We start from the raw sequence: 15,638 nt of genomic DNA, 5'->3' as shown, positions 1-15,638 counted from the left end.
AACACAAACACACCCATACATGGAATGAATGAATCTAGCTTTGCTTCTAATTGAGCAAGTTACTCGTGCCACTTTGTGCAAGTACCGGGTATAAAGTCACAGAAGCAAAAACGGCACCCAGTTATTCCAGACACCGTGAGCTAAAGAAGCCCTTACCTCCCGTCTACATACTCCCCGATATACTGGCTCCCGGTGTACTGCATAGTGCCGGCTTCTAGCCTTTCGGACCCCCAATATCGGTGGATACCGCCTCACTATGACAACCGGGAGGCTTGGGCGGGGCCTATGAGAAGCCACGCCCCCGCGGGGGACGCAGAACTTCCGGGTGTCGCGCATGCTCTGTCGTCACTGCGGCTGGGAAAAGCCGTGCGCCTGCGTGCCGCTGGCTGCGCATGCGTAGTTGGGGTGTGTGTGGGCCATCCCGGCGGGGCAAAGGGGAGTTCAAGGAGACGCGGGGGGCGACGCGGCTGAGGGCGCTCGGTCAGGGCAGAGGCTACCGCCGTCATGCCGGGAATAGTGGAGCTGCCCACTTTGGATGAGCTGAAAGTGGATGAGGTGAGGTTCGTCCGGAGGACCGGCGAGCGGGACGCGGGGTTGCAGCTTCCTAGGCTTGGGCCCAGCGTGCATGGTTGTGCGGACCCCCGGCCTGCGTCCCTCCCGCTCCCCTTCACACGTCGACCCCCGATGGTCCCCTAAACTGTGCCGGTAATCCCCCCAGTCCTAATTCCACTGTCCAAGCCTCCTGCTTCTGCGAATAACGATGAGGATGATGATTTTTAATTTTAAGTATCAACTTTTTAATTTCTGTCGCTGAAACCTCTGTGTGAGGTGATTGTCCCGCCCCAGGTGCTCGTCTTGTCGGTGGACAGCAGCTAGGGAGCCTCTGGAAAACGCGATGGGACTAGAACTTGCAAACAGCTTGGGTGCTTGTCAGCTGGATGCGTTTACAGCATTCATTTACCCAAGAGATACTTGCATAGTTGTGTTGAATATGCAGAAAATGAGATGGAATCCCTGCTTCCATCGAGTTTATAATTTAATAGGGGGATGCAGGTAGCCGAAATACAGTGTAGTTAGTGCTCTGGAAAACGAAGTAAAGACAGATGATTGACTATATCGCTAGCATGATCAAGCCATTTCTAAAGGCAGACCAGCGGGCCAGACAGGATGCTGATCATTATTGGGAGCCCATTATCAATTCATCAAATCCTTCTAGCAAGGATATCGTTCATCTTTCCATGTTGTAGAGCAAAAACAGGCCCCGAGAGTCCAAGTGATTTGCCCAAGGTCACATAGCTTAATGGGTTGGTAGAGTTAGAACACGAATCCCTGTCTGCTTTTAAAGTATTGTAATAAAGGCAAAAGCTCAATAGCCAGGAGTCTTGGTGGAGATTTGGTAGAATCTTGTGTGTTTAACAAGCCAAATGCTGTTTGTTGTGACCCTAATGTTGATGGTGGCACTGGGCCTGAAGAGATACATTGGGCTGAAGTAGCTAGACTTGGAAGTAACTTTCACAAGACCAGACCAAGCAGTTTAGACTTTATCCTGTAAGTGAGGTGGTAGGGGAGAAATGGAAGATATTAGAACGAAAGACTTGAGGCAGGAGTGGGTAGGAGGGCAAAAATAAAACTTTACCAGGCATTATGTTGAATGTTTTACTTGCATTGCTTTGCTTTATCTCGTCTTAAATGCCTATGAGAGGATCATCTATTATTTTTCTCAGATCAAGAAATTATTAGGAACTTAGAAAAGTGACATTTGCTTAAGATGGCAAGAGAGATGCTGCCATAGAACCAGTAGCGCTTTCTTTCCTCTTCTTTCATGTGAATAGGTCTTGTGACCTAACATTAATTTGTTTTCATAGCAGAGTAAAATAAGAATTGTCATTTAGGAGCCAAGCTTTAGTGGCTTAGACCTATAATCCTTGTTATTCAGGAGACTGAGGTCTGAGAAATGTTATCTGAAGCCAGCCCAAGCAGACAAACCCACACCACTCTCATCTCTACTTAGCCAGCAAAAAGCTGGGAGTGGAAGCCTGGCTCAAGTCAGTAGTGAGTGAAAAAGGTGAGCTAGAGCTCGAGGCCCAGAGTTCAAGCAAAAAAAAAAATCATGTAGGAAGTGAAGCATAGATTGAAGAGGGACAAGGAGTGTAAATCATGAAGACTGGTTTCAGTGGCTGTTAAAATAATTGGGTTGGATTGTAGCTCAGTGACAAAATATTTGCCTAGCAAGTGCAGCATCCGGGGATCGATCCCCAATATCAAAAAAAGAAAAGACAAAAAAAATTGAGGAAGATATCCTAATGTGCTTACAGAGAGGAAAGAACAAATATGTGTCTGGAATTAATTGGACTCAGCAACAGATTAATAATGATGGCAGTAAAGCTTGAAGAATCTGGTCAGATTTGCAACCTAACATTGGACTGATGAAGGCATAAGAAAGAGGAGGTGGTTAAACTCCTCATAGACCTCATTGACAAGGCATTACATTACATTCCCATAGAAAACATATTCAGATGCTTTGGGCTCAATATTCCTTTGACATTTTTGCAATTTTGAGTAAAAAATATGTATTATATATAGTATGTATTATATATGTATACGTGTATTATATTATAATCATGTACAATATAGTTATATGCAACATATAATTATATATATAATTTTTTTAATTGTTTTGGTGCCAGTCTTGGGATCCTGGGACTTGAACTCTGGGCCTAGACACTGTCTATGAGCTTATATTTTGCTCTAGGCTAGCACTCTACCAATTGAGCACAGCTCCAGTTCTGGCCTTTTTTTTTCCACCTGCTTAATTGGAGGTGAACAATCCTCAGATCTCGTACTCCTGAGTAGCTAGATAGCAGGGTATGAGCCACCAACACCCAGAAAGTATACTTTTTAAATAGTTAATGTTGATGCACTTTTTTTTTTTTTGCCAGTCTTGGGGCTTGAACTCAGGGCCTGTGGGCTGTCCCTGAGCTTCTTTGTGCTTAAGGCTAGCGCTCTACCACTTGAGCCACACAGCTCCCATACCAGCTTGTAGTTGATTGGAGATAAAGAATCTTTCAGACTTTCTTCCACAGGTTGGCTTCTAAGCATGATCCTCAGAGCTCAGCCTTCTGAGGCATGGGCAACCAGCGCCCGGCTTGATGATACACTTTTCTTTGGGGGGGGTGGAGGGGTCGGTTGAGGTGCTTGAACTCTGGGCCTGGGCACTGTCCCTTAGCTCTTCAGCTCAACTCAAGTGCTCTACCACTTGAGCCACAGCGCCACTTCTGGTTTTCTAGTGGTTTATTGGAGATGAGAGTCTCACTGACTTTCCTGCCCTGGCTGGCTTTGAACCGTGATCCTCAGATCTCAGCCTCCTGAGTAGCTAGGATTTCAGGCGTGAGCCACCGGTGCCTAGCTGATGATACCCTTTTTATTCATTATTTGTGTGTGCGTGTCTGTGTGTGTGTGTATGCATGTATGCATATATGCATGTATATGTATCCTGGGGCTTGAACATAGGGCCTGGATGCTGTCCTGGAGCTTTTTTGCTTAAGACTAACACTCTCACTTGAGCCACAGCTCCACTTCTGCCTTTTTTGGGGGGGGGGGGGCAGCTAATTGGAGATAAGAATTTTGTGGACTTTCTGCCCAGTCTGGCTTAAGAGTTGTATGGATTTTCCTGCTCGGTCTGGCTTTGAATCAAAATCCTCAGGTATCATCCTCCTGTACTCAGGAGGCTAGAATTATAGGCATGAACCACCAATGCACAGCCTATTTTTAGTTTTTTTTTTTGGAGTTTTTTTGAAAAATTTGTTTTTTTAATTTATTTTTCTGTCTGTCGTGGGGCCTGAACTTGGGCCTGGGCACTGTCCCTCAGCTCTTCAGTTCAAGGCTAGTGCTTCTACCACTTGAGCCAGGGCAAATTATTTGATCCTCATAGCAGTTCTATAAAATAAGTGATATCATGCCCCATTTCACATCTATTAAAGAAAACACAATGCATAGTATAAGTACTATAAGACGAGGTGCAAACATGGTTTAAGGAAGCAAGAACAGCACTACAAGATTGGAAGACTGTATATTATGACTTTCTCTGCCTTACTTTGCACACCTGCAGACTCTAATCCTCCTGCAAAGGGTGGCTATGTGAGTCTAAATGAGGAAGGATATTGAAATTATGTGTTCTTGAGACAAAGGGAGCTGGATGAATTCAAGAGAGTATTCATGGCTAGCAGCTGTGAAAGAATGTCATTGCTCTTGGAATTTATCAGTTTTGTTGAAGCAGGTAAGGGGACATGGTGACATCCCAAGTTCTTTGCTATCACAATAATGTTGATGTCATGGATAAAGGTTGAACTGGGAGGTCACTGATTCTGGGTTCTGGTCTCTAGATGATCAGCTTGTCATCTCACTCATTCATCACTTAGGAAATAGGTCTGATGGATGGCTGTCATCTGTCCTTTATTTCCCTGTGAAGGGTGGCGTTTTGCCTGTTTAACAACACAAGTATTTTATACCTTTATTTTGATAGGACCTCCATGTTTGTAAGGAAGCAAAGCAAATAATATTGTAGGCTTCTTTTTGAGTATGATTGCCATGGGCAAATGAGTAATTAAATCAATCACTGAAGGATATTTTAATGCATTTGGAAATGAAGTAAACAGCTAACCTATTTTTTAAAATAGTTAAAAAAAAATATGAAGCAAGGCATAGTATGGTGCATACCTGCAGTTCATTATTAGGTAAGCTGTAAATTCCAGACCAGCCTAGGCTACATTGGCAAGACTCTGTCTCACAAAACCAAAGAAAGTTTTGAGTATTTGCTTTGATGTGCCCAGCTGTGTATAAGTAATAAAATAGGCAAAAATGTCTATCAAACTTTAATACAAAAGTTTACAGATTTCAATATGAATTTGTTAAATTGTTATGACAAGTTTCACTTTGATAGTTAGGATATGTAATTTTATTTATTTATTTTTTCTTTTTTTTGGGGGGGGGGGGCCGGTCGTGGGGCCTGAACTCTGGGCCTGGGTGCTGTCCCTCTGCTCTTCAGCTCAAGGCTCACGCTCTACCACTTGAGTCACAGCGCCACTTCCTGCTTTTTTCTTTTTGCTTATGTGGTGCTGCGGAATCGAACCCAGGGCCTCAGGCATGCAAGGCAAGCGCTCTACCACTGAGCCATCTTCCCAGCCCCAGGATATGTAATTTTAGTAGGCATATCCATAACTTTCGTCTCCTCTTTCTATAGCATGTAGATGTTCTCCTTGCATTTACCTTGATAGTGACTTAATCTAACTATAAAGTGCATAAAAATAAAACTATAGAAGTTTCTTACATTAAAATTTTTAATTTTGAGCTGGGAATGTGGCTCAGTGATAGAGTGCTTGCACAGCATGCATGAAGCCCCAGGTTCTATTCTTTGGTACCACATAAACAGAAAAGGCTGGAAGTGGTCCTGTGGCTCAAGTGGTAGAGTGCTAGCCTTGAGCAAAAGAAGCTCAGGGACAGTGCCCAGGCCCTGAGTTCAAGCTCCATGACTGGCAAGAATGAATGAATGAATGAATAAATAAATAAATAAATAAATAAATTTCTTAATTTTGCAAATCAAACTCAGTAGTGGATTAAAATATAATACACTAAGACACACTAGATTTTATTCTAGTGTGAATGAGTCTGGTTTTAGAAAATATGTAAATGCTCTTTGTTACCTTTATATGTTAATAAAAACATAATCAGAAAAATATTAGTTATTTTTATCTAAATCAATTAGAATTAGAAATCAACTCCTTCAACAAGAATAGCTAAACAACTGTATCCCAGATACCAACAGTAAGTATCATACCAAACTGCTTCTTAGTTTAAGCAGGGGAAAAATTGCCTATTTTCTTGGGAACCTGAGGAAGGAAGATCTTACGTTAGAGATAAATCTGAGCTATATAGTGAATTCCAGGCTACCTGGGCTGCATAGTGAAATCTTGCACCTAAAACAGCTAAAAACAGACAAAAACCAACCAAAAGCTGCCTGCTTTCATTGTTGTTCACCTTTACTGTTCTAGAGGGTTTAGCCAATGCAATAAGTTAGGAAAAGAGAATAAGATGGAAAAAAGGAGATAATACTAAAAAAAAAAAACCCAAGTTGTTATAAATTGTAGTTATTATCTGATAATGCCCTTGGTTTTATATTAGAATTAGTAAGAGTTCAGTTAGATAGCTAGAGAGAATATACAGTGTTCAAACAATACACAGTTTCAAAATCCAGTAGAAAAAAATACCCTTTTTAGATACTATCAATAACGTTAAAGTGCTAAGGAATAAACAAGAAATATACAAGATTTCTATATATGAAGGAAACTTATTTTTAGCTAGGGAACAAGAATGTCTTCAATATTGATAGAAAAATATTATTTTTTAGAGGAAAAGGTATAGTCCAAATATTCTTATCTTCTTTGTAAAAATTGTATCTTCATTGCCTGACAGAGAAGGTGCTTAACAGCTACTTGTGCTAGACATTATTTTGAGTACTTGATTTATCACAATAAACATTACATTTAATTGTGCCTTCATTTAGGGAGAATTGGTGCCTTTGCAGTGTTGAGTCTCTATTATAAAGAAAATCCCTGCCCTCTTGGAGGTTACATTCTAGGCAGTGTGTGACCCCTGCTTCTAGCTTAATTAAGATAACTAAGAAAATGTTCTCTGACAGTTAAAAAAAAAAAAAATATATATATATATATATATATATATATGGTTGAGCATTCTCAATACATAATCAGAGACACAAATCCAAAACTCTGCATGCCAACATGATTCCACAATTAGAAAATTTCATACCTGACCTTATGTGACAGGTTACAGTCAAAACACAATGCATTAAAAATATTGTATATAGCTGGGCTCATGCCTGAAATCCTAGCTACTCATGAGACTGAGATCTGAGGATTGCAGTTTGAAGCCAGCCCGGGCAGGAAAGTACATGAGACTTCTCCAGTTACATAAAAAGCCAGAAGTGGTGCTGTGGCTTAAATGATAGAGTGCTAACCTTGAGCCAAAAGGAGCCCAGGGACAATGACCAGGCCCCAGGACCAGGGGGCTGGGGGGGGAGAGGGGATATACTATATGTGCTAGGCACCAGTGGCTCATGCCCATAATCCTAGCTACTCAGGAGGCTGAGATCTAAGGATGGTTTTTCAAAGCTGGGCAGGAAAGTTCCTTAGACTCTCATCTCCAGTTAACTACCAAAAAAGCTGAAAGTGAAGTTATGATTCAAATGGTAGAGCACCAGCCTTGGGGAAAAAAAAAAGCTCAAGGACAGAGCCCAGGCCCTGAGTTCAAGTCCCAGGACTGGCTCTCCACACCCCCTGCCCTTGCCAAAAATACTGTACAAAGTTATCTTCAGGCTATGTGTAAGGTAAGTTTTGTGTTTAGACTTGTGTCTCAAGATAGCTAATTATGTATATGCAAATATTTCAAAACTAAAATACCTTTTGTCCCAGCATTTCAAGGGCAGATGCTCAACCTGTATTCTGGAAGTGCACACCCTTCCCCCATTTAATAAATTTGAGCACAGATTCCATAACGTGGGTATTTATCTGAGAGAACAACCAAGATGATTATGAAAGGGAAGAATGAGAAAAGATTCTAGATGAGAAAAAACTGTGTTAGGTTACAGTGATTAACTGGAACATTGTGGCAGTGACCTAAAAGGTAGTACAGATAAGAGGCAAGTAGGACCTTAGCTGCCCCAACTATTGGGTAGATGCACTGGTGGTGGCTCTGCTGTGTTTCTTGGTGGCTCACGCCTGTAATCCTAGCTACTCAGGAGGCTGAGATCTGAGGATCACAGTTCAAAGCCAGCCAGGGCAGTAAAGTCCATGAGACTCTTATCTCCAATAAACCACTAGAAAACCAGAAGTGGCGCCATGGCTCAAGCGGTAGAGCGCTCGCCTTGAGTTGAGCACAGGGATAGCGCCCAAGCCCAGAGTTCAAGCCCCAGGACTGACCCGAAAAAAAAAAAAAAGAAATCATCCTAGCCGGGCACTAGTGGCTCACACCTGTAATCCTAGCTACTCAGGAGGCTGAGATCTGAGGTTTGTGGTTTGAAGCCTGCCTGGGCAGGAAAGTCTGTGAGACTCTTATTTCCAATAAATTAATCAGAAAAAGCCAGAAGTGGTGCTGTGGTTCAAGTGGTAGAGTGCTAGCCTTGAGCACAAAGAGACTCAGGGACAGTGCCCAGGTCCAAAGTTCAAGCCCCAAGACTGGCAAAGAAAAAAGAAACAAAATGTCCTAGACTACAACTGAGGGAGGTTGCCATGGTTGTCATCTGCTCTGAGTTATGCTTTTTAAAAAAGTATAGATTCTAGTATTTTATTAATTTCCTGGTAAAGACACTCTTTCTAACCGAACAGAATTTCTTAGTCCTCTGGGACTTTCATGTATCTTTATACTGTTCATTTTATTCCTAAAGTGTAAGCTTAGCCAAGTTCCCCAGCGTTGTTTCTTCCTCCTGGATCCCAGAAGTCTCCAAACTCGTAAGCTAGATTCTAGTAGGACTGCCGTCTCTTCATCTTGAAAATAGAATGGTTATGTCAACTTAGATTGCTGTAAAGGTAAAGAGAACAGTACATGTGATAGAGCTTGTATCTAAAGCAATTGTGAGGAATGATTATGAGAGCCCATATACTTTTCTCAGTGAACTCAGAATAAGGCGATCTTTGTGGTGGTGTGCTTTGACCAGCCCAAGGTGACACTGAGGAAGTGGTGCTCTGGCTGAGTCTGCGGTCTTTCTCTCATGTCTTTCCCAGGTGAAGCTCAGCTCTGGTGTGCTTAAAGCCGCAGCCCACCACTATGGGGCTCAGTGTGATAAACCCAACAAGGAGTTCATGCTCTGTCGCTGGGAAGAGAAGGATCCTAGGAGGTGTCTCAAGGAAGGCAAGCTGGTCAACAAATGTGCTCTGGACTTCTTTAGGTAAACACCTTTTGGTATCAAACCCTGTGTGGTTGAAAGATTGGGGTATTCACAAGTGCATAAGTGAACATTCATCTAATTGAAATAAATCGAAGGGGTAATTTTATTAGGAAGCAGGAAGGTTTTGAAGTCAGACCAGTTGCTAATCCGTAAAGCAATGTCTTACGTGCAGTAGTGCATTACTGTGAAACTTTTGAAAAGCTACCAAAAACAGCCCAGTGCTGTTGGCAGCCATTCATTCAGATTGCTACTGATATACAACACCTCTTTGTAATGGAGAGAAGTGTTGAGCAGGCCTTTAGTTTGGCCATTGTGCGACCGGCACACCTGGAGCTCCTCACCGCACGACCAGCTCTGCTTGTGCTTCCTTCTCTTTGTTTGTTCAGCTGGCCCTCTTGAGGGTTGGATATGAAGAAAAGAATAAATAGGTGCCAGGTGAGTTCTCTTGAGTAAAATGCACAATCCTGTCTCTTTGTGGCATAAAGTAGGTTTGCAACTTGAAGGGTCTTGAAGTTGCCTTGTGAGGTAGTGGTGATCACTCCTATACTTATCAGAAAGCAAGACTGTGTATTTGGTTATCTAGGCCAGCTGCCCCTAACCCCTAGCCCTTCTTTCCAGGCAGATAAAGCGTCATTGTGCGGAGCCTTTTACAGAATATTGGACTTGCGTCGATTATTCCAGACTGCAGTCACTTCGTTACTGTCGCAAACAGCAGGCAAAGTTTGACGAGTGTGTGCTGGAGAAACTGGGCTGGGTGCGGCCTGACCTGGGAGAGCTGTCCAAGGTAAGAGACTTCTGTGGGGGCCTGGTTGACCCAGGGGGAGGGGCAAAGACTGGAGGTGCAGAAGGGGTCTCTGAGAAAAGGCAAGATGAGAGAAGTCAGCTTTGCAATACTGATTGATTATTGAGTGGTTATCCACAAGGCAGAGGGAGGATTTTTAATGAAAAGATTCCTTAAAATAGGCACCGTAGCATGGGCAGATTTGTTTTTGGTTAATTATCAAATTACCTAAAAGGAGTGGAGGGGGTTAAACAAAACATTAGTGAAGCACTATTGGGTCACTTCCTTGAGTAGGATTCCCTGGGGAAACCAGACCATGGTTGTACCAGGTGTTTAGGAGCATATCTAAAATTTAGAAAGGATGTAGTAGTAGCTACAAGGAATGTTTCTCTCCTCTTTCTCCTACATTACTTAACTGGTCCTGCTCCACCACCTGTTGAAACAGAACTAGAAGCCTGGATGTCTTTATTTCTCTCTACTCTTTTTTATACTACATTGATCATTAGTGTGTTAGCATTTTCTGGAATGCTTTTTAATTCTCTCACTGGCTCCACCGATGTTACTTGTTGTGAAGGAGTCCCTAACTGCAGCTGCATGCATGTCTGGGAGTGGAGGGTGGGTTGATTTGATCCCTACACATCCCCTTCATTCTTGGAAATAGAATTTAGGGACAAAACTACATCTCTGGAACTCCCTTTAGACCCCTCTCCAGACAGAGACGCTAGCTACTTTCTTTTTTTTTTTTTTTTTTACGCTAGCTACTTTCTTTCACAGCTTTCTTTTCACCTTCAAATACACTTACTCTGTTTATCTAAAAAAAAAAAAAAAACTCCACAAATGACATTCACTATAGGATAATCTCTGTGGAAAATAAATCATACATCTCTCTCTTTCCTTTTAAAACTCCAGGAAGGACTCCCATTGCAGTAAGCTAAATCGCCTTTGCTGTGTCACAGCGTTCAGGCCTTTAGTGATCCATCCTGTCCCCTCTGCTTCATCCCAAGTGTCCTTCAGTCCTGAGACAGCACAGGTGGCAGGGTGTGGAGGCTGAAAATAAGGTTTGAGTGAACACAGATTTGAATCAGTTCCACTGCATAATTGCTATGGCATCTTGAGCCAATGGTATAAGATTTATTTTCTTTGAGAATTATTTAAGGGAGCCTGTATGTCCCTTGCATAGTACCAGGGCAACAAGTCAAACCTTAGAGTACCCTTTTCTTTATATATAGCATCCACGAACAGTTTGCTCAGAAGCTTAGCGTCCTACGTAACAGACTACCTCAGCCTTCATTTATTAATGTATTTATTGCTAGATCTGACAATTACTTTTACTTCAGATAATGTCTGTTGTTATGCTGAACCAGCTTATTTTAAGTAGTGGGAATTAGCTTTTCTCATTGCTGCCATGTGACAAGAGAATTACAAGTCATACAGTTGACAAAACATATTATTCTTGAGCCTTTGTATTGATATTTTTAAACCCTGAAAAATAAAAAAGTTATAGTCATAACTTCCAAAATTATATTTATTTCTCCTTCCTCCCTTCCTTCCTTCCATCTTTTCTTCCTTCCTTCCTTCTTTCCTTCCTTCCCCTCCCTTTTGGTGCTTGCAGTTGGGCTTGAACTCACCATCCCATGCTGTTGCTCAGTTTTTAGCCCCCTACTTCAATTTAGTATCCAAGCCCCTTCTAGAAAGATAGTCAGCTGAGGGGAGCCTTACTTCATTCACTTTTGCATTCTATTTCTGTAGATTACCATTCCCTCCAACATTCCTTGGTGAACTTCTGCTTAATGTTCTGATGTCGGCTCGATGTTACATCTTTCCCTAAAGTTTCTGACCCTCCCAGGTGGGAGGTTGTGGAGTTTGAACTCTGGGCCTGGACGCGGTCCCTCAGCTCTTCAGCTCAAGGCTCGAGCTCTACTACTTGAGCCACAGCACCACTTCTGGTTTTCTGAGTGGTTTATTGGAGATAAGAGTCTCACGGGGTTTCTTGCCCGAGCTGGCTTTGAACCCCGATCCTCAGATCTCAGCCTCCTGAGTAGCTAGGATTACAGGCATGAGGCACCAGCGCCCGGCTATAATCCCATCATTTTTATACTATTAAAAAAATCTTAAGGAATAGATAATATCCATCCTAATATACATAAGGATGTATCTTATGTGTATTTTCCAGCTTCATCCCATTGATTCTTTAAGCTATTCAGAGTCCCCTTTTGCAAATGGGGAGTTGAATGTTAAGCAAACTGCTCCAGGTGGTTTAGTAGTTGGTTTGACCACATGTTCCTTATCATTTTGGAGGTGTTGCAGAAGAGGAAGTTGGTTTATTGTTCTTAATAATTTGTTCTCCTTAAATATTTCAGGTTTGAGAAACATTTTTATCTTCTTCCTCTTTTTTTTTTTCTTTGCTGATTCTGGGGCTTGAACTTAGGGCCTGGGTGCTGACTCTTGCCCAAGGTAGCATTCTGCCAGTTGAGCCACAGTTCCACTTCCAGCCTTTTGGTTAGTTTATTGGAGATCAGAGTCTCACAGACTTTCCTGCCCAGAATGGCTTCGAACCATGATTCTCAGGAGGCTGAGATCTGAGGCATAAGCCACTAGCACCTGGCAATATCTTCAATTCTTTTTTTTTCAAGAGGCAAATGATTATTTTACATTTTATAAAAAAAATTAATATATTTTTATTTTCTTTATGTAGTTGTACAAAGGAATTGCCATTCGACAAAGCAGTTTATGAATACTGTGCCTCTTGATGAGCATCATCCCCTTTAACATTCTTACCCACCCATCCTATACCCCACTCCTTCCCTCACTGGCTTAATTTTTAGGTGATGTATTTAATTTTTTGCCATTAAACAAAGTAATTTATGTATGTGATGCACCTTGATCTGTTTCATCAGTAAGTGGAGGATGTGGGTATGGATCCCTCTACCTCTTGCATGCTAAGTAAGTGCTCTACCATTTCAACTCATCCCCCAGCTCTTCAGTGGCTAAAAAGAGTTTCCAATACCAGCTAGGGGCATTTGGCATTCCAGACAGGAAGGAACAAAGCAAACAAACAGCAGACTGCTCTAGACTTGGATACTAGTTTCATTCAGATCTAATTCTGCTATTACTGAGTATCTTTGTCTTAGGTATGAATCCTTCTGTCTGGCCCCTCACCTGCAATGTCACTTATGGTGGTTATATGGTAGTTACAGTAATTATGATCGAATACCTGAAAGTTTTGATCTCAAAAGTTGTTTCTGAATTTATATGTGGTCAGGTGATGTGAGGTGACTTAAGAGTTCACACCTCTAAAGTAACAATCAGAAGGTGGTTGATAACTGGGCCCTCTTGTCTGGTTCTGTTTCCTTACCTTTAAAGTAAAAATTTGAGATTTTGGCCATCAGAGGTTTCAGTATTTCATCATCTCTCTTGGTCTGCTAGCTCAGCTTTCTGGTTCTGGTCTTGCCTCTTTACAGTCTATTTTCCCACTTTCCAGTCGACAGATATGATTGGTTACTTTCCTGCCTTGGTAGTCCGTATTACCCTCTGGTTAACATCCTGGTACTTTTGCCCATTATTTCTTGCCCTTTGTCTTCAGTACTGGGTCAGGCTTTCCATGGCTTTAGTGTCATAGTTCTGCTACTGGTGAAGTAGCCTTGGTGACCCTCTGCAGATGTGTGGAGGATGAAGCACTACGTTGGACAGCATTAATTTAAGAGCTTGGTTAAATGCTGCACCTTCCCACTCCTCCCACAGCCTTTTACTTTGGCCATGTTAGAGACATGTCGTTGTCATCCTGTGTACTCCTTGTTCACTCCCAGTGTCTTCCTCTCTAATTTTCCTGGCTCCTTCCTGCACTTCCTTCAAGGCTTAAGCCAAGTGTTAGCTCTTAGAAAATAGTCCAGGCCTCCCACCTCAGCGTGGATGAGGTGTGCTGCAGAGTCCTCTCCTTTCCTACGTAGTTTATGTCTCAGTTATAATCACTAGGTACTGGGTCAGGGAAGAATCTCCCTCACTGGACAGTGTGCCCCAGTCTTGCCTTTCACCACATGGAATGTCAAGGACAGTTAAGGATAACTGAGTCTAAGTGTAAGTTGGGGTTTTGAAGTCAGAGCAGAGATACCAGGGGTCTCACTGACAGTCACAGACTGCTCCAGCCTCACTCTGAACTTTGCCTCTTCCTTCTTCACCCTTTCCAGGTCACCAAAGTGGAAACAGATCGACCTTTACCGGAGAATCCCTATCACTCAAGAGCAAGACCGGAGCCCAACCCTGAGATAGAAGGGGATCTGAAGCCTGCCAAACAGGGCAGCCGCCTTTATTTCTGGAGCCTGTAAGGCTGCCTCCAGGGCCCACACTCAGTCATGCATCCAGACAGCGCTGATGGAGACACCCCTGGAGCTTGCATCACCCGATAGCGCCTTCTTTCCTGGATCACAAACATTAACAAAAAAGTTAATTTATGTGACTTGGCAGAAATTCTATACAATTTCCTGTCCATTAAAATTTTTAAAGGAAACAGTTGTATTTTATTATGTTTTATATAACCTTGTGACCTTTAAAGATGACTTCCCTTTGCTTTTTCAATTCTTGTGGTCCTGCCTGTTGCTCATGCTTTGCACCAGAGTGGCTGGGGAGCCACAGAGGAATGACTTGTTACCTCCAGCAACTCCTCTGGGTACAACCATGTCCATACATTCTGGAGACTCTTGCTTCATATTCAACATTTCAAGCAAATCGTTTCCCTACAGGTCATTCCAGGGGACCATGCAGGATAGATGTAAAGAGCCTTGTGAGCTTTGTGACCCAGGGCAGGGGAGGGGCTCCTGGCTGGGTCTGATGGAGTCTTGCTCAGTTTCTTAAAGAACCTAACTTCCACCATTTCCCCTTGATAGCCCATCCACTAGCATTATAACCCAGATGTTTTTCCTGATAGACAAGGGAGGTGGAGGCTGAGCTCCCAGCTCCAAAGGCAGGAAGTGGGGAGGTCTGAGTGTCAGTTCCAACTTGGGTGTGTTCCTTAACCTCTTGTGAGAGGTTGCGTTTGAGGACAAACTAAAGAGTACATGCTTATCTACCTCCTGCGCAGGTTAGAGCCACAAGTGTTTATAAAGCTGTTTGGTTCAAAGCACTGAGCCTCCAGCCCCCTCCAATTCTCTTTCCACTACTAGGCTATTTCCTCTCCATCTGACTGGGCTGCTCTACACCTTCTGGTTGTAACTTAGCATTATACAGTGCTCTTCATGAGCCATCTTGACTCCCTGGGTTTTGGTTTCTCATTTGCTGGGCTATAAAAAGTAAAGGGAGATTAAGTCTTTCATATGGCTATCCTAGATTCTCTAGGTGGGGAGATTGCTGGAAAGCATTAGGTAGAGGAGGTACAGGGTTCATTGTACAAAGTATTTGAGGGCAGTTGTTTAAGGAGAAGCTGTGTGTGATCTGCCATACCCCTTCCCCACCTCCTGCCGACCCCACAGTTGGAAGCATTGTGGGTGAAATTCCACTTTTTCTGCCAAAGGTCTTGCCAGATGTCTTTGCCTTAAATTCTCCAACTTTATTAGGCTATCACAGTTAAAAAAAAAAAAAAAAAACCTAAAGTAAAGCCCTTTAACTGTTGGGTAGCCAAGTTCTTAATCAAGTTTCCTCTGGTGAAGAAGGTTTGAGCATGGCTATAGATTGGCATGTATGGGATCCCTCAACCTACTTGTTACTTCCCAGGTTCTTTCTGTGAAGGAAGCTGGGTTTTATGTAAACAACACTCATTGACCTCTGCCTTGAGCCAAGTGTTTGTGTCAACTCCTTCCATGTCAGACCCCTTTGAATGTTACACCCTTTTATGTCAAACCCATTGCAGGGATGAAGGAACTGAGGCATTGGGAGAGGGTAAGGGACTCCAGCTTCTAGAGAGAAGTGGTA

General features: G+C 42.7%; 2 protein-coding genes across 2 annotated transcripts in view; one reads left to right on the top strand and one right to left on the bottom strand.

Annotated features, from left to right (window-relative positions):
- The window catches only part of Morn5 (MORN repeat containing 5), a 33,624-nt gene extending 33,365 nt beyond the window's left edge, over positions 1 to 259 (bottom strand). Inside the window, exon 1 of the mRNA XM_042678738.1 lies at positions 157 to 259. Coding sequence (XP_042534672.1) covers positions 157 to 203 — 47 coding nt within the window. The 5' untranslated portion in view covers positions 204 to 259. The remainder of the gene's footprint in view (positions 1 to 156) is intronic.
- A 133-nt stretch (positions 260 to 392) lies between these two features.
- On the top strand, positions 393 to 14,241 carry Ndufa8 (NADH:ubiquinone oxidoreductase subunit A8). Its single transcript, XM_042678672.1, has 4 exons — positions 393 to 555; positions 8,793 to 8,956; positions 9,575 to 9,740; positions 13,922 to 14,241. The coding sequence occupies exons 1-4, from the start codon at positions 505 to 507 to the stop codon at positions 14,057 to 14,059; spliced, it is 519 nt and encodes a 172-aa protein (XP_042534606.1). The 5' UTR covers positions 393 to 504; the 3' UTR covers positions 14,060 to 14,241.
- Positions 14,242 to 15,638: the final 1,397 nt, after the last annotated feature.

Source organism: Dipodomys spectabilis, unplaced genomic scaffold (assembly GCF_019054845.1).
Source record: "Dipodomys spectabilis isolate Male_0828 unplaced genomic scaffold, ASM1905484v1 ptg000046l, whole genome shotgun sequence".
NCBI classification, from domain to species: domain Eukaryota; kingdom Metazoa; phylum Chordata; class Mammalia; order Rodentia; family Heteromyidae; genus Dipodomys; species Dipodomys spectabilis.
Note: the sequence above shows the minus strand (reverse complement) of the source record. Positions and strands in the feature narration are given on the sequence as shown.

Bases quoted from the DNA above. Each gene is read 5' to 3' on its own strand.
- Ndufa8 (XM_042678672.1), top strand. From the start codon at position 505: ATGCCGGGAATAGTGGAGCTGCCCACTTTGGATGAGCTGAAAGTGGAT. The intron at 556-8,792 runs GTGAGGTTCGTC...TGTCTTTCCCAG, and splicing joins ATGAGCTGAAAGTGGATGAG to GTGAAGCTCAGCTCTGGTGT. The intron at 9,741-13,921 runs GTAAGAGACTTC...CACCCTTTCCAG, and splicing joins ACCTGGGAGAGCTGTCCAAG to GTCACCAAAGTGGAAACAGA.